Source organism: Papio anubis, chromosome 16 (genome assembly GCF_008728515.1).
Source record: "Papio anubis isolate 15944 chromosome 16, Panubis1.0, whole genome shotgun sequence".
Lineage (NCBI taxonomy): Eukaryota > Metazoa > Chordata > Mammalia > Primates > Cercopithecidae > Papio > Papio anubis.
This window is the reverse complement of record NC_044991.1, coordinates 24837510-24856354: the sequence shown is the minus strand read 5'-3', so window position 1 is coordinate 24856354 and position 18845 is coordinate 24837510. Positions and strand designations below refer to the sequence as shown.

The 18845-nt window shown below is 46.0% G+C and overlaps 1 protein-coding gene across 3 annotated transcripts in view; it reads left to right on the top strand.

Annotated features, from left to right (window-relative positions):
* Nucleotides 1-18845, top strand: part of MYO18B (myosin XVIIIB) — a 297367-nt gene that overhangs the window by 187111 nt on the left and 91411 nt on the right. For all 3 annotated transcript variants that reach the window (XM_031656039.1, XM_031656040.1, XM_031656038.1), the window contains exon 34: nt 1441-1593. In XM_031656039.1, the coding sequence (XP_031511899.1) occupies nt 1441-1593 (153 nt within the window). The remainder of the gene's footprint in view (nt 1-1440; nt 1594-18845) is intronic.

The window sequence follows — 18845 nt, the reverse complement described above, 5'->3', positions numbered from 1 at the left end:
ACAAAATTTGGAGGAACACATTCTAGGTCATCAGACAATACTCACAATCCTTTATATTTGCAAAGCACTCAACAGCATACAAAGTGCTTTGGAATCCAATATCACGTCTGATCCTTGTCTTATCTCAACAGGAAGGACAGGGTGTTTTTTTAACCTCTCCTTTTGTGGATGAGAAAACTCAGGTTCAGAGATGTGGCGTGACTCAGCCACTGTTCCATCATCAACAAATGGTGAGCCAGGGTTTAAAGCTTAGATCTGCTCATTCTCAACCCCGTGTTTTTTCTAGAATATTCCAGGACATTCTGAGCATCCCAGGAAATGGTTAGCATTTGATGTGGAGACACAGATTTCCAGGTGTGTAAAAACCACATCCCAGTGTTGAGGGACCTGCACCCTGTTTTGCTTAAAACTCCCCATCTGATGGACAGGCCCGTATTGTATCCTCTGGTCTCCTGAAGAGTCCGAGAAAGGAGTCGTTAGTTTCTTTCAGGGATGTTAACACGTTGTCTTTTAAGTCAGTGCTGTTTCTAGAGAGGTGACCGACCGGCTGTTGAAATTTCATGTAGGGCCCAGTGTAATTCTGTACCTCTTCTGCTTTGGCTTAGCCTGTACTTTTTGGCCACTGAAAGCTATCAAGGAGTCTAAGGTCACAGTCCTGGTGCCCAGTCCAGGATGTGGCTTCTTTGGGACTCCCTCAACAGCTGTCCCTGGCAAATTCAAGATTCTGGGGGAAGGAATGTACTCACCTCTGGGTAAGGTTCCTCTGCAGCAAATGATGTCATTTTCTTGTCCTTAAACTGGAAAACAGGACCAAAGGACAGAAAAGATTGACTTAGATCATCAAAAGGAGCACATTTACAATTTACTGAGGTGTAACACACATACAGAGGACTCCATATCCCACGTGTACAGCTCAATGAATTTTCATAAACTCATACAACAACACCCAGATCAATAACATTAATAACTCCCCAGAAATCGAGAGGCTCTGTCCAGTCCCTGCCCACCCAGGACTGTCCTAACTTCTGTCAGCAGAACCTGGCCAGCAGCAGAGGGATTCACCTGGCACATGAGGCTCTTACAAGATGAGGTGAGGTCATACTGATGACTTGTGCGCAAAAGGTGGGATGATGGAGTGACTTTGGATCCATACGAGCTATGATAGCAGCAATGATAGCAACTCATATTTCTTGTACATTTATTCTGTGTCAAGCATTAGGCTAGGCAGGTATTTAATTTTCACAGCAGCCCAATGTGGTTGGTGCCAATCCCATTTCTCAGTTGAGGAAACTGAGGCTCGGGGAGGAGAATGGTCTTGCCCAAGGTCACACAGTGTGAGTGGCAAAGGCAGGATTTAAACCAGGGAGCCTGGTTCCGGAAAACTTAGACCCTGGCCACTGCTTTGCCACCTAAGCTCATGGGTCTTCCTTTGGCTTTCAGATTGGCCATCGGGACTTTGACGTGGAGAAGCGACTTCGGAGAGACCTCAGGAGGACACATGCACTGTTGTCAGACGTGCAGCTCCTTCTCGGCACCATGGAGGATGGCAAGACATCAGTCAGCAAGGAGGAGCTGGAGAAAGTGCACAGCCAGGTGGGGGTCATGGGATCCCCTTGAGAATCAGGGTGGGGAGGATGCTACGACCTGCAGGGAATGGCTTTCCCTCCCAGGTATGAGCGGAACCGTGGTGCCAACCTCCAACTTTCACAGAACTGCAGGGAGATGGGGGGCATTTCGGGGCTGCAAGGGTCACATGGAGTGTCGGTGAGGAGGAGAGATCTAAGAAGGAGTCCTGTTGCCTTCTTCAGAGATGATGTCTGGAGGACTTGGGCAGATCAACACTAGCCAGAATGGCTAAGTGCAGTGTGCCTGGTGTGTGTGTGTGTGTGTGTGTGTGTGTGGTGTGTATATGAGCCAAATAGCAATAGTGCCAGTCATGCAAAACCAATGCTTAACAACAGCAACAGTTATACAAACGTTGGCAGTTTGACTGCCTATTAGTATGCTAATGATATTGATCAAGACATGATGTTGACCACTGGCTGCTACCAGCTGGAGCCCTCACTAGGTACTGGGTCCTCTGTATCTCCATACATGGTGCTGCATGCTGTTCTCAGGATTGCTGAGTGAGGTGAGGATCATCAACTTCATTTCACAAGTTCAGGTGATTGGGTGGCAGAAAGGCGTGATGACCTACCCAAAGTCACGCAGCTTGAAAGCAGCAGAATCAGGATTTGAACCCAGATCTTCAGGCTCTACCGTCCCTGGCTGCTTCAAAGGAGGACAGGAGGAGTGGCAAGGTTGAGGATGGTAGGGAAGTGAGGCCAGAGCAGAGCCCGGGGACCTGAGGAGATGTCATGCGTGTGGGCTGTTCCGGCGACAGACAGTGTGGTCCAGGGCAGCCAGTGTTGAGAAATGTGAATGGATCTGACAGGGTGGTGCAAGCCTTGGGGAGAGAGGTCCCAAAGCTGAATGATGTAGCAGGAACTCAGTATTTGCTACCAGTCCCCATGGGTAGCTGAAGATACCTGGGGAGGCTTAGAGCTCTGCTGGGAGTGTTGTGTCCTCGCAATTGATGTTACCTTTCCTTGGATCAGTCATTCTTGCTAAGCCCAGATGCCTTCACCACCTTCCTTCCTAAAGGATTACCATCCCTTCCTCCAGTCAGAGGCTGAGCCAAGCCTGGAACCCGTGTTTCCCAACTCCAAACCCAGTGCTGTTCTGTCTTCCTTCTGGAGACACAGCCCATGATGACCAGCAGGTCTCCAGGAAAGCAGCAAAAGGCAACAGACTATAGTGCCAATGGTTGGAAACAGAGATCCCAGAGCTTCTGCCGCTTCCAGTCTCTGGTGTCAGTTGCTATCTGTAAAACAAAACATTTCAGTTAGAGCTTATTCGCTTAACTAGAAGACCTCAACCAAAACAAAACCAGACGAAGACCTGAATTCAGACCTGATTTGGAGTTCACCAGTCTCTCTGTTAATGCCCATTTCCTCTCCCAGGATCCAACCCGGGACCGCACGCTGCTTTTTATTGCCATGCCTGCCCAGTCCCCTCTGTTCTGGGACAGTTTCTCAGGTTGACCTTGCTTTTCAGGACCCTGACAGTCTTGAGGAGCACTGGACAGGTATCCCATGGGATGTTCTCTAATCTGGGTTTGATGGTTTTCTCATGAACAGACCGAGTTTATGCTATTGGAAAGAATATGACAGAAGTAAACTTGTTAAACCAGAAGACACTGGGAGGACCCTTCCATCTTGAAAATTCTACGACTCTTAGCCATCTCCCTTATCAGATCATTCTCTTCTAGTGTGATCCGCCCTCCTGACTTATCTGAGACTGTCTTAGTTTTAGTGCTACCAGTTCTGGGTCCTGGGCAAGCCAGGATGGCTGGTCATTCTACCCTCTTCATGGCCATGTCAGGAAGCCAGTATCGCCTGTGCTTGACCGCATCACCCTGCTTAATCCTCATGATGCTCCTAGGGGAGGGGAGGTGGCATTGTGCCCATTTTACAGATGAGGAAATGTTGTCCAGAGGTGGCAAGTGGTGTGCCCAAAGTAACACAGTAGGTAAGTGGCAGAGTCGGGGTTTTGAATACAAAGCTTGTGATTCTAAGTGCAGACTTGGGAGATGCTTTTGACTCACATTGCATCTTCCTGTCTGCTTGGCTGACCAGGTGGGTAGGGAACCTTGAGCCACCTGGCTTGCCTCCAGGGAGGCAGAGTTGCTGTGTGATGGCTCAGCCAGGGGCCAGGCATTTTGAGTTGAAGCAACTCGCTTGGCAGAAGGCCACATGCCTGCCCATCTTCCATCAAAATGTCCCCAGTGCCACAACACCCAAACCTCCCCTCCCCCAACAGGTGAATGTTTTTGAAAAGAAACCACAGAGATTTTGTTACTTTTTCTTTTTTTGTTTTATTAAGTATTCATGAGAATTCGCCCTCTGCAGGGTTAAAATGCATGTTCTTGGGAAAAAGTGGTATTTAATGAAGGCGCTTTGAGCTGAATCAAAGAGCCTCATTCTTCTGAAAGTCCTTCTTCCCGGTCTCTGCATCCGGCTCCTATCAAAGGAAATCCACAGCCTTGGCTTTTCGTTGCTGTTGTCATGGAAATCGTTATAAGGATGGGATCGCGTGGACCAGAGGTCAGGATACAGTTGCTTTGGCTCCCAGCGCACGTGTCCCGGATGCCAGAGTCAGAGCTAATCAAATAAAGCAGTGATGACATTGGGCATTGCTGCATCTCCTCTCCAATATACAGTATTTGTCCTTTGCCTGAAGGCTCCAGGGACATAGGTAGGGAAAGAAGACAGGAGGAGGAAGGAAGAGGGAGCTTACTTTGCTGCTGGCTGCTGCTTAAGTGCGGAGCATGATGCTGAACAATTTCATTCATTCAATATTTATGCAGCACCTACTGTGTGTCAGGCAGTGTGCTAAATATAAGCACCATGGATAGTGAGACAGCAGTGGTACCCACCATCACAGAAGTTACATCTGATGGAAAAGAAGACAAACAATGATACGAATAAATAGAATCATCCCACACCTTAATTTGAATGAGAAAGGAAATAAATAGGGTGCTAAGATAGAGAACTGCAGGGGCGTCCTGTTTAGCTTGGGTGGTCAGCTAAAATACCCTGGGAGAAGGAGAAACAGACAGGGACCAGAACATACGGGGCCTGGAAGGTTTGGATTTTATCCCAGGGGTGGTGAGAAGCCATTGGGAGGTTGTGAGTGAAGCGTGACAGAATCGGATTCATGTTTTAGAGGATTGTTGTTCTGCGTGGAGATTGGATGATGGAAGGTATGAGGGGTATCTTTAGAAGGCTAACGCACCCTTCTAGGCCAGAGGAAATGGTCACCTGGGTTGGGGGAGTATTGATAGAGATGGCAAGAAGGGACAAACGTGGGGCTGATTGGGAATCGATGGGATGTGCAGATGAGGCTTGGTTAGCAACATTTAAGTGTCTTATTTCAGAACATCCTTGCCATAACCCTAGGAGGTGGCTATCCCTATTTTCAACCCATTTTACTAATGAAGAGGCAGTCTCTGAGAGGTTGAGTAATTTACCTAAGGGCCCACAGCAGTACATGTCCTATACCCTTACAACTTGGTTTGCCTAATATGGGTCCTATTAACTTTTATTGTCAGGCACTTACTATGTACCAGACTTTTCCTTAGTGTCTCGGAGGTTTCTCAGATTTGGCTGCACATCAGAGAAGTTAAACACCATTTTAAAATCACAGACTTCTGGATTCTGCCCCCTCCCCACCCCCCGCATTTAAAAATAAATCAAGTTTTGGTTGGAATTCAGGATCTGCATTTTTAAACAACCACACTGGGGGATTCTGGGGGAACCATAGGCTTTATTTATCCCTCAGAACACCCGTTTGAGTTCAGTGGTAGTATGTCTATTTTGCAGATGGGAAAACTGCCACTGAGGTTATATTAGTGTGACACATCTTATTTTCACCTGTTTTAAAATTAGTTAATTTTTGAGTAGAGAAAACTGGATCCAGCACTTGCTAATTCATGACCTTTGACAAGTGTCCTGACCTCTCTGAGCCCTTTTTCTAAAGCGAAGCAGCATCATCACATGACGGCTGGGGGCTGAGGAGGGAAAGCCAGTGAAGTCTTCAGAAACTTGAACAGGTGGCCGGGCACAGTGGCTCACTCCTGTAATCCCAGCACTTTGGGAGGCTGAGGTGGGTGGATCACCTGAGGTCAGGAGTTCGAGACCAGCCTGGTTAACATGGTGAAACCCTGTCTCTACTGAAAATACAAAAATTAGCCAGGTGTGATCATACATGACTGTAATCCCAGCTACTCGGGAGGCTGAGGCAGGAGAATCACTTGAACCCGGGAGGCAGAGGTTGCGGTGAACTGAGATCACACCACTGCACTCCAGCCTGGGCAACAGAGCGAGACCCTGTCTCAAAAAAAAAAAAGGAAAAAGAAAAAAAAAAGAAAAGAGAAATTTGAACATGTTCTGTGACCTTTACACTCACTCACTGTGATGATGGAAAACCTAGAGAAAGGTGTTTTTTTTTCTTTTTTTGAGACAGTCTCGCTGTGTCACCCAGGCTGGAGTGCAGTGGCCCCATCTCTGGCTCACTGCAAACTCTGCCTCCCAGGTTCAAGCAATTCTCCTGTCTCAGCCTCCGGAGTAGCTGGAATTACAGACATCTGCTACCACGCCCTGCTAATTTTTGTATTTTTAGTAGAGATGGAGTTTCACCATGTTGGCCAGGTTTCACTGAATTGGTCTCTAACTCCTGGCCTCAAGTGATCCGCCCACCTCAGCCTCCCAAAGTACTGGGATTATAGGCATGAGTCACCGCACCCAGTCAAAAGGTTTGTTGTATAAAGGACATGTAGGAGGGAATGTGTTCGAATGCACCTATCAGAGAGAACTGTATTCACTCTGCAAATATGGATACGATCTCCACTCTGGGATGAATTTGGGGCCAAGCTACAGGGATAAAGAGGAAACGTCAAGGTCTCTGCCTTTAAGGGGCTCCTAGTCCTAGAAGCAGGCTATAATAAGCAGAGTGATAAACTCTTTATTGGAGGAATATTTGGATTAGCTAAAGAGGAGGCCCTTAATTTTGCTTTGAGAGAGGAGCTGGTAGCTTTGGCTGTCTCTTTAAAGATGGAAATGAATTTCTGGTTAGACAAGGTACATGTATGTAGCCATTCTAGGAGGAAGCACCGGTGCATAAAAGGGCAGAGGCACACAGAGACAGAAAGCATATTCAATTTGACGTGGTATTGCTGGAATATAAGGTATCCAGGGGTAAAAAGGGCAGAGAGGATAGTACCAGTAATGGAGGCTGGAGCCCATTCATGAATGGTTTAGTGAGCTTGGCTGAGGAGCTTCCGTTTTATCCCAAAGCCATAGGGAGCCATAGAAAGCTATTGAGCAGAGGAAGGTGTAGCCAGAATGGCTTGTAAAAATTGGCAGGATTCCAGGTGCAATGGTTCACACCTATAATCCTAGCACTTTGGGAGACAGAGGGAGGTCTTTTTCTGTGAGCCCAGGAGTTTGAGACCAGCCTGGGCAATGTAGTAAGACCCAGTCTCCAAAAAAAAAAAAAAAAAGGCAAGTCCCCAGCTAAATCACAGGAGCCCTGATGTGCAGAATATCAGGCTCTACCAGCAGCAATGGAGTTTCCCTTAGCTACAGCATCTTCTCTCCAGATGGGCAGGCACCGCCTCTGTCCATTGCCCCCGCATCTAGAACCCTAAGATAATCATTTGGTTCTTTTCTCCCAGTTTCCCTCTATTGGGAGCTTTGGATACATCTCAGTGAACACCTGAGGCTTAAAACCCTCCTGATACAGCGCAGAAGACTCCTGAAAGCCATATATAGGATTCAAATCCTGCCAGTGCCACTTACCTTGCTGCAGATCTTGGGCAAGTCACCTGCCTTGCATAGAGTCTTTCTTGCCTAATAAGGGGGTATGATAATCCCAGCTGATTGGGCTGGTAGAAAGAACACTGGACAATGGATTTGAAAGGAGTCATTAAATTGAAAACTCTAAGACAGTGATCTCCTGGCCAGGCGTGGTGGCTCATGCCTGTGATCCCAGCACTTTGGGAGGCCAAGGCGGGCAGGTAACCTGAGGTCAGGAATTCAAGACCAGCCTGACCAACATGGAGAAACCTCATCTCTACTAAAAATACAAAAATTAGCCGGGCATGGTGGCGCATGCCTGTAATCCCAGCTACTTGGGAGTCTGAGGCAGGAGAATCGCTTGAACCTGGGAGGTGGAGGTTGCTGTGAGCCGAGATCATGCCATTGCACTCCAGCCTGGGCAACAAGATGAAACTGTCTCAAAAAAAAAAAAAAAACGATTTCAAAATATAACATAACATCCTCATTGGCTCTCTCCTTTCATTCACCGGTGTCAGCTATTGGAAAATTTTAGTTTCTGAGCACATGATTTTATACGACCTCGTGGAACAGGGAGGCAGACAAGGTGTGGGGTTGATCTAATGACACCTGTTTTTTTTCCAGAGTCAATTTCTAATTAATTCCCATGGAATGTTTCCACTGGAAACAAACTAATCTGGAGACAGAAGCAATTCCAACAACCAAGATATATAATTGAGATAATCGCTGTGCACAAATGACATCTGTGAACAGCAGATGCTAACACCTGGCTCCAAGGAGAAAGTGGGAGATGGCGTCTGCTACAGGGCAGCGGTTGCTTTTTCTCTCCCCCTATTTGATTCATGCTTATGACCTTTGTCTCTTCCACAGAGGAAATACGTTATTTGCTTTCTGTTAAATAGAGAAGGATTTACACTGAACTCTTTAGTCGTTGACTTAATTCATGCCGGGGGCTGTATTCACCTCTTCCTGCTGAGAACAAAGCTGCCGCCAAGTCATTGTACCCTCTAAATGGCTCTGAAATGCATCCCCCCGATCTCTCTCTGCTTGTATTGCAGTCCACCTGAATATCTTGTACTTGGATTTCTCTCAAGTTGGCTGGCCTCCGGTCTTGTCTGAGCGATCTTTGTACGTCTGATCTTTGGAGAGAGAATTTTAAAATTTAAATGCAAAGTTGGTTCTTTGTATGTTCAAGATCCATGGGTAGTTTCTCATTGCCTTCAGCCTAAAGTCCAGGTTTCTTACCTTGACCTACAGGGATGCATATTTTGGCACCTACTCTCCTTTCACCCCTCACCCAAAGCTTAGAATGACTTTGTATCCTCTGCGTCTGCCCTCACCCCTTCACCTTTGCCCAAGCAATGCCTTTGGCTGGGTTCTTGCTTCTTCCCCTGATCCCTCTTTGCCTGATGAGCATCTAAGCATTCTGTGAAGCTGACTTTGGGTGTCCTGTCTTGGAGCCCTCTCGGACCTCCATGGGCTGGGTGAGGGTGCCGCCTCTCTTTCCTCATAATCTGCCCCTAAGTTAGTACTTGTCACTCCCTGCAATTATCCCTTTGTTTCCATCATTTTCTTTCCAACCCCTTAAAGGCAGGGACTGGAATGAGTAAACATAGTAAGAGACTTAGCCAAAGTCACAAAGGATTCATAAAAATCCCAGCCGGGTTTGAACTGAGGGAATCCGACTCAAGCACCTGGGAATTGAACTGCTCCCCCAACACCACCAATGCCTCCTGTTGGTCTTCTGCTGTCTTGGGGCTATTATATCCTTTTTAATTTTTTTTTTTTTTTTTGAGGCAAGGTCTTGGTCTGTCACCCAGGCTGGAGTGCAGTGGTGCAATCGCAGTTTATTACAACATCAACCTCAAGCAGAATACAGGTGTGCACCACCGCACCTGGCTAATTGTTCTGTATTTTTGTTAGAGACAAGGTTTCTCTATGTTGCCCAGGCTGGTCTCGAACTCCTGGGCTCAAGTGATCCACCTGCCTCGGCCTCCCAAAGTGTGGGGACTACAGGCCACATCTTCCCTGGACACCCTGAGTGCTCCTGTAGTTCCTTCCACTTGGGAATTCTGGCTCAGCTCCGGTGTTTACTCAGATGGGGCCACACAGCCTCGTGCGACTCATATACCGTGAGCTGCCAGCGGTGATTTGTTAGTAGCCTGAGGCTCTCTATTAGTGCCCTGAAGACTAATAACCCTGGATTCATGCTCAGTGCCCTTAATTGGGACATTTGTCACTGTGTGTCATGCATGCTTCCATGAGACACTGGAAATAATTAATAAGCACTGGGAAGATGACCCTGATGGGAGTCTTTTGTGTGTGGGCACCTGGGGAACATTTTTCCCCAGCCAGGAACTATGGAACAGGTGGCTTCCCGCGATGTTTTATTTGAAGAGCCTTTTTAAAAAAGCTTATGTTGGAGTGAATTGATTCAATATTAACATAACCTGCTGTTGGAGAAGATAAAGACAGAGTTGTAATTGGTTGAAAACATGGTTATCACGGGCCTATTCACCCCACAAATATTGACACATTCAATGCTATGATGAATGAAGTGGGAAGAGACCAGTTTCATTACAGGCAGGAAGGCGGGGATATCTCCCCAAAAGGACCTGTTACCGTTTAGTCTTGGAGGGCCTGTCAAGGTCGTGATAACTATTCTACAACAATGATATTGATGGGGAACATTGATTCTTTACACTCTGCCAGTCATGGTGCCAAATACATCAGCGTCATGACCTGATTGTATCCCCCAAACCCACTTGAGTGCAGTGAAATGAATTCTGCAACAGCAGGAGACTTTTCTGTTCTGAACCAGTGTGTGGGAGTGTGACTGTATACCGCAAGTGCTCAGTCAATGAGTGGGGAGAGACCGGACAGGTGTTGGCTAGACTCCGGAGGAGACAACTAGTATTGTGCCCATTATGCCATTTCTTTTCTTTTCTTTTTTCTTTTTTTTTTTGAGTCAAAGTCTTGTTCTGTCACTGAGGCTAGAGTGGAGTGGCTCAATCATGGCTCACTGCAGCCTCGACCTTCCAGGCTCAGGCAATCCTCCCGCCTCAGCCTCCTAAGTAGCTGGCACTAGAGGCATGTGCCACCATGCCCAGCTAAGTTTTTTTTTTTTGGAGAAGTGAGGTTTCACCATCACGCCCAGCTAATTTTTGTTTGTTTTTGTAGAAATGAGGTTTCACCACATTGCCCAGGCTGGTCTGAAACTCCTGGGATCAAGCGATCCTCCAGCCTCAACCTCCCAAAGTGCTGGGATTTCAGGCTTGAGCCAACACGCCCAGTCTATGCCCATTTTATATAGGAGGAGGCTCTGCATAGAGGAAAATCGGTCAAAGTCACAGAGATGAGTGGAACTGAGATTTAAAAAAATATATTTTGAAAGAATTTAAAACTTACAGAGAAGTTGCAAGAATAGTTCAAAGGGCTCATTTAAGTTTTTCACCCAGATTCACCAACTTTTAATATTTTTCCACATTTGCAATCTGGTTCTCTCTATAAATTATATTTTCTGAATTATCTGAAAGCAATTTAAAGACATGATGCCCCTGTTTCCTAATCAAAATCACAAAATTTGCTATTGATAAAACTTCTTTCTTCCTTCCTTCTTTTCTTTTTTTTTTTTTTTTTTTTTTTTTTTGAGACGGAGTCTTGCTCTGTCGCCCGGTTGAGCAAGTGCTGTGGCCGGATCTCAGCTCACTGCAAGCTCCGGCCCCGGTTCCCTGCCATTCTCCTGCCTCAGGGCCTCCCAAGTAGCTGGGACTACAGGGCGCCAAGCACCTCGCCCGGGGTTAGTTTTTTAGGATGCGGAGAGAGACGGGTTTCAACTGTTAGCCAGGATGGTCTCTGGACCTGACCTCGTGATCCACCCGCCTCGCCCAAAGTGCTGGGATTACAGGTTTGAGCCACCGGCCCCGGCCTCTTTTAGACAGAGTTTCTTCTGTTGCCCAGGCTGGAGTGCAATGGCGCCATCTCGGCTCACTGCAACCTCTGCCTCCTGGGTTCAAGCAATTCCCCTGCCTCAGCTTCCCGAGTAGCTGGAATTACAGGCATGCGCTACCACGCCCAGCTATTTTTTGTGTGTGTGTTTTTAATAGAGACAGGGTTTCTCCACGTTGGTTAGACTGGTCTCAAACTCCCGACCTCAGGTGATCTGCCCACCTCAGCCTCCCAAAGTGCTGGAATTACAGGTGTGAGCCACCTGCCTGGCCTAAAAATATTTTCTAATCCAGGAGTTGGCAAGCTAAGACCCAAAAACCAAGTCCAGCCAACTGCATATTTCTTTGTGGTTTTTGTTTTTGCGTTTATTTTATTATAGCTAGTGAGCACAGAATTTTTTTTGTTTTTAAATGGTTACATTTAAGGTGGTTCTATAAATGCCCACATATATACTTGATTTTGCCTCTTGACCTGCCAAGCCTAAAATAATTATCTGGCCCCTGATTTTGTCTGCTGTCTATTTAAATTTTGCCAATTAACCCCAATGTCCTTTTTAGCAATTTTATCTCCCAATTTAGGATCCAACTTGGAATGTAAAACTGCTTCCATTATTTTCATGGTGTCATAGTTCCTCAGTCTGTCTTTTTTTATGATACTGACATTTTTGGAGAGCTCAGGCCAGTTGCACTGTAGAATGTTCCTCAATTTTGGGTGAACTGGAATTTGAATCCCTATTTTTTCCAATTTCAGAGTGATTTTTATTTATGCAGGTCTGAGATTTTTATTTATGCAGATCTGAGATTCCCAGGACTCAGGACTCCCCATTTTAAAACCAGTAAGTCCCAGACCAAAAGGGATGAGCTTGTCATCCTAGCACCAGTGTCTCAAGCACTGAGTAATCCTGGGGAAGATAAAATCTCCTTACCTTGGCCACCCTCCACCTGGCCTTGCAGTACGGCCAGTTCTCAAAAGGTGCCTGGTGGATTTAGCAGAAAGGGTGATGAACCAAATGCCAGTGTGAGAACCTGTCCCCTTCCAAACAGGCCTTTTGTCTTCTGTCTTCCCATGTTTCTCGTTAGAGAAATTCTCACCATCCACATGTGCTGGCCTTGTATCTTGCCTTTTTTCCCTCTGTTTATGCATGTGAGCTGTATTGATATTTTTGCGTGTATTTTAGGCAATTAAAGTAATGGCAAAAAGTAACGGCATTAAATTAATGGCAAAAACCGCAGTTACTTTTGCACCAACCTAATAACTGGTTTATTGTTTTTGCTGTTGTATGCAACTACCACAATTTATCTTATCCATGTTACTGTTTATGGGTATGTGGGTTTTGTTATGAATAGAGCCACTGTGAACTTTTTTTTGTGCATTATTTTATGGGAGGGGAGCAAATGTATGCATTTCTGTAGGGTGCATAACTAGAAGTGTTGTATCTCTGGGTCATAGTACACATGGTTTTTGGCTTTAGCAGATACTACAAAATAAATTTCCAAGGTACCTGTAGACATTTACACCCCCATCAGCAGAATATGAAAGCCCTACTGGCTTCCTGTTATGGCCTGCACTTGGTATTACTATCAGTTGTTGGCGTTTTAGCCTTTCCGAGGGAAGGGGAATATTTTTTATTCTATTTTGCACTTTTCTGATGTTCACCTTTTCAAAGTATATCATCCATTTAGATATTTATTTTTACCTGTCCAAGGTGTATGCTTATTTTTCTGTTGGTTTGTGTGTATTTTTCTTAGTGATATGTGGGATACTTTGGTAGAAGCTCTTTGCTACATATGTCTACTGCCATTATTTTCTCTCACTTTAGGGTTGACCATTACATTTTCTTGGTGTAATGTTGAGTCTTTTTATGAAAAGAAATTCTTGATTTTGAGGTAATCTAATGGGTCAATCTTAAATATCTTAGAATCCAAATTTTAAATCAGTTAGTCAGGCAGAGGGTGTTCGGGTTGGCTGGATATTCTGGTGAGGTGGGAGTGGTGCAGGATGATGGAAAGTCTACCTCCGTGGCCAAGACTCTGTGAAACTCCCAAATTTGAGACAGGTCTCAGTTAATTTAGAAAGTTTATTTCGCCAAGGTTGAATATGCGGGCCTGTGACACAGCCTCAGGGAGTCCTGATGAAGTGCCCAAGGTGGTCGGGGCACAGCTTGGTTTTATACATTTTAGGGAGACTTGAGACATCAATCAATATGTGTAAGAAGTACAATGGTTTCATCCAGAAAGGCGGGGACAACTCGAAGCAGGGAGGGGGTTTCCAGGGCACAGGTAGGTAAGAGACAAATGATTGCATTCTTTTTTTTTTTTTTTAATTATACTTTAAGTTCTAGGGTACATGTGCATAACGTGCAGGTTTGTTACATATGTATACTTGTGCCATGTTGGTGTGCTGCAGCCATCAACTCGTCAGCACCCATCAACTCGTCATTTACATCAGGTATAACTCCCAATGCTATCCCTCCCCCCTCCCCCCTCCCCGTGATAGGCCCCAGTGTGTGATGTTCGCCTTCCCGAGTCCAAGTGATCTCATTGTTCAGTTCCCACCTATGAGTGATTTTGAGTTTCTGATAAGCCTTTCCAAAGGAGGCAGTCAGAATACGCATCTATCTCAGTGAGCTGAGGGATGACTTTGAATAGAATAAGGGCAGATTTGCCCTGAGCAGTTCCCACCTTGAATTTTCCCTTTAGCTTAGTGACTGGGGGTCTCAAGATATTTAACTTTCCCTACTCATGGTTCTGTCCCTCAGTGCCCAATCAGTTTCTGCTGGGATTTGAATTACACTGGTGGTTTCCAAGCTCGTGTGGGTGTGTGCACACACACACGGTGTGTGTTTTCTTTTTAGCAAAATAATCCACTTATTAAAGAGAAATCTCATTAAAATGCCCTCTGCCCTGACCATTAATAGTGTAACTGAAAATTGGGTTCATTGCTGGCCGCCTCATATAGAGTCCAATTAACAAGGACCAGGCCTGGTACAAGAAAAGTGAGTTTATTTTTGAAGCTAGCTTGGGAAAAGGGCACAAAACATTATACTTTAAATGTGCCTCTTTACCTTTGGAGCAAAAATCAGACACTTCCATAAGGTAACGGGGAGAGTGAGCAAGGGTAAGGGGGTCTCCCTGCTATCAGGTAGTTAGTTACCTGGTGGGCAGTTGAGTTGGCACTTTTCTGGGCAAGAGTAAGTTGTAAAAGTGGCCGAGTGGTCATGCCTTGGGCATACCCTCCTGAGGCAACCCCCTGGAGGGGATTCTTTCCTGGGGACATGCTTCGATCTGCAAGTCAGCTGTGCTCTGGAGGAGAAACTCTTTCGGAGCACACAGAGGAACTTGCACTATAGGGAATGTTGGGTGAGGGGGAAGTGAGAGGTTATTTTGCATTTCAAAAAGGGCTAAGTAGGAGGTAGAGGGCAAGGGGAAAGAAAAGAGAAAAAAAAAACCCAGTGTCTTAGAAAAATGGGGGTACTTGGTTGTAATTGAGCTTCCCTTGTTTCTCCCAGAGTACCCTCCTTCTGGCTTTGAAGAAAGGGACCAGCTCGGGTATGTGGGGTCTGGTGAATAAAGCTGTGGTCACCCTCCCTGTCCAGGTCATTTCCTCCTACAGAGGGGAATCCTGCCCACATGTCCCACCCCTTGTCCTTCCTGTGGACACTGTGGGTATCTGGGTTAGAGACCTATGCACGGAGGATGGGGGAGCACTCCTGGTGGTGGGCTTCTTCCCCGGGGTGCATGCCGTGCCAGGCTACAGAGTCAGGCAGCCCTGGCTCACCCTGCAGGTTCACTGATGCGGCTGAGCTCACGTGTCTGCCTCAGTCTCTCAGTACACCATGTGGGTCGAGTTCATACTATGTCAGGACCCAGAGTTGAACAAGAGCCAGGTGGCCCTCCAGGAGCCTAGTGTCCAGTGGGGAGACAGACGTGGAGGCACAAGACATGGTGCTGTTTAGGGGAGCAAAGGGGTGCTGGAATATAATAAAAGAGGGATGTGAATGAGACGGGGCTCAGGGAGGGCCTTTTTTGGATGTTTTATCCTGCTCTTCTATTTTTCTTTCTCTCTTTGGAGCATCAGTGTGATCTAGATTCATCATCACCAGAGAGGAAGTCAGGATAGAAGCTTTTGAAGTCTGTTCAGTGGTGGAGGATTCAAGTAGTCTTTAGATCCTAAAATACAAAAAATTAGGAGGACTCTTGAACCCTCAAAGAAGTAGACTTAAGACAAGTGAAAAGAGGCCTGCTTTGCTCAGCAGGTGGTGAGCATATTCCACAGGGCTTACAGGAAAAAGCTGTGGACTTAAAAGAGATCTCAGTTCAGATTCTGCCTCCTTCACTATTAGCTGTGTGACATTGATGAGTTAACTAACCTGTCTGTGCCTCAGTTTCCTCATCTGAAACTGAAAACAGCTACTTCCTAGAAATGTTACTTGTTGTAAATCAACACGTCTTAATCAGCTCAGGCTGCCATAACAAACTACCGTAAACTAGGTAGCTTCAGCAACAGACATTTATTTCTTATAATTCTGGAGGCTGGAAGTCTGAGATCAGAGTACCAGCATGCCTGGGTTCTGTTGTGGGCTCTGTTCCTGGCCTACAGACAGACAAATGCCTTCTCTCTGTGTCCTCACATGGTGGAGAGAGTGCAAGAAACTTTCTGGTGTTTCTTCTTCTAAGGGCCCGAATCTCATCATGGGGGCCCCACCCTCATCACCGAATCTAAACCTTATTACCTCCTCAAAGCCTCATCTCCTAATACCATCACATTAGGGGGTGGTTTCAACATATACGTTTCTAGGGGATGGAATTCTGTCTCTGGCAACATGGTAAATGTCATGTGCGTCCGTGTGAAGAGACCACCAAACAGGCTTTGTGTGAGCAACGTGGCTGTTTATTTCACCTGGGTACAGGCGGGCTGAGTCCGAAAAGAGAGTCAGCGAAGGGAGACAAGGGTGGAGCCGTTTTATAGGATTTGGGTAGGTAAAGGAAAATTACAGTCAAAGGGGGGTTGTTCTCTGGCGGGCAGGAGTGGGGGTTACAAGGTGCTCAGTGGGGGAGCTTTTTGAGGCAGGATGAGTCAGGAAAAGGAACTTCACAAGATAATATCATGGCTTAAGGCAAGGACCGACCATTTTCACTTCTTTTGTGGTGGAATGTCATCAGTTAAGGCGAGGCAGGGCATTGGCACTTCTTTTGTGATTCTTCAGTTACTTCAGGCCATCTGGGCGTATATGTGCAAGTCATAGGGGATGTGATGGCTTGACATGGGCTCAGAGGCCTGACACTGACCTCAGGTGATCCGCCTGCCTCGGTCTTCCAAAGTGCTGGGATTATATGCGTGAGCTACTGCGCACGGCTGACATTCTTAATATGTTTGCATTTGACAATTTTGTTTGATGTGAGGACTGTCTCTAGTTTGAGCTGTGGGTGATTCCCTTCAGGGAAAGCCTTAATGTTGAAGGTTGGTTCTTCCAAGTACCCTGACAGGATGTCAAGGCCTGGGGTGTGTTGAGATTAGCCTTCCAAAGACACCATTTCTTAACCAGAATGCTTTCCCTGTGGTGTTTGTGATGCAGTATTTTAAAATCCCTTCAGTTGTTCAACTAGACCCAGAAATCCAGGTTCTAACCACTCTGCCCAAAGACCGGAATTTTTCCTCTCCACACCTTATTCTCTATGTCTAGTCAACTCATCTAATAGCTTAACAAATCCTAGCAATACATTTTACCCAGGTATTTAAAGCAGGCAGATGGCTTCGCATAGAGAAGTAATGCTATTCATCAGTTTGTAGTTGATGTATATGTGATAGGAATCTCAATTGGCCTCACACTGAATGAAACAGAGATGGGTGAGGGGAGAGAATGCCTAGATTTAGCTCAGGAACAGAGACTTGTGTGTAGAGGGGTCTTTGGGGTGGCCCAGGAAGGGCATGGGTTTGGAGTCTCAACCACTAGCACACGAGTCTGACCTTGGGCAAATCACTTTTCCCTGGGCTGCAGTTTTCTCATTTGTGAAATGATGAGGGCTGACTGCTTCCTTATAGGGCTGTTGTAGGCTATAGTGATAATGAATTATCAAGCGGCCACGCAGTGCCTAATGTAGTGAGTGTTGAAGAAATCTCCTTCCTTTCTTTCCCCGTCATTGAGTAATTAGGAAAGAAAAATATTGAGCCCACTAAGGGTGAGGATCCATACACAGAACAGGTAAACAGTAAATAATTGTTACTCTATCACAGGGTTTTGGATGGAATCACTTTGATGCAACTTTTTTGGTAGATTAGCATCAATTAACACTATGGCAGTGTTTGGTTTTGCTTTTTTAAGAGATGGGGTTGCCCGAGCTGGAGTGCAGTGGTGTGATCATAGCTCATTGCAGCCTTGCACTCCTAGGCTCAAGGAATCTTCTTATCTCACCCTCCTGGGTAGCTGGGACTACAAGTGCTCCACTATGCCCAGCTAATTTTTTTACCCTTTATAGAGATGAGGTCTAGCTATGGTGTCTAGGCTGGTCTGAAACTCCTGGCCTCAAGTAATACGCCCACCTCGGCCTCCCAATGTGCTAGGATTACAAGCATAAGCCACCATGCCTGACAGATAGCAATGTTTTTTGAGTATTTACTCTGTGGCCAACATCATGTATGCATTACCTCCTTTAACTCACTCACTCATTCGTATCTGGGTTTTGGGTGGTAACCCAGTTCAAATTGGCTTGCATAGAAAAAGGGAAGTTATTGGCTAAAATATCTGAAAAGTTCTGAGGCTAGGACTGCCTTCAGGTTTGGCTAGATCTAGGTACCCCAATTATGTCATCAAGATGATGTATCTTGCCACCCATTTCACCTCAACGTCAGCTTATATCTTACGCCTGTTCTGTCTTGTATTCTTAGGCAGACTCTTCCATCTTGCCCAGACTTTCCAAGCTTTTATCCTGCTTCAGAAAGAGTGAACTTTATTTTCATAGTCTCAGCAAAAATCTTGGTGTCAACCGTGTTATTATTACAGAACCAACCCAACCACTATGGCCAACAGGAGGTGATGCTCTGATTGTATAGGCTGGGTCATGTGCCCGTCTGAGCTTGGGGAGCAGGATCTGCACCATCAAAGCACATGGATGTTTGGAGGTGGACATTTATCACAGGGAAGATGGGGTCCTCTCAAAAGAATGGGGAGTAGATGCTGGGCATGTACCATACCACATTTGCCATACAGAGCGTCTGTAGTGGGCACTATTGTTTCTGAGGGAGTGCAAGGTAGTGGCTTAGAGTGGAAACTTGGTGACCAGACTACCTGTGTTCATAATCCAGCTCTGCTATTCAGTACTTGAATGACCATCACTAAGTCACTCAACCTCTCTATTCCTCAGTTTCCTCAACTATAACAACAGGAATGGTGGTTGACCCTACCTCAGAGTGCTATTCTGAAAGTTAGATGAATTAATACATGAAAAGTGTTCAGAGCAGTGCCCGGCACAGAGTAACAGCTCATCCTCATAACCTTCGTGC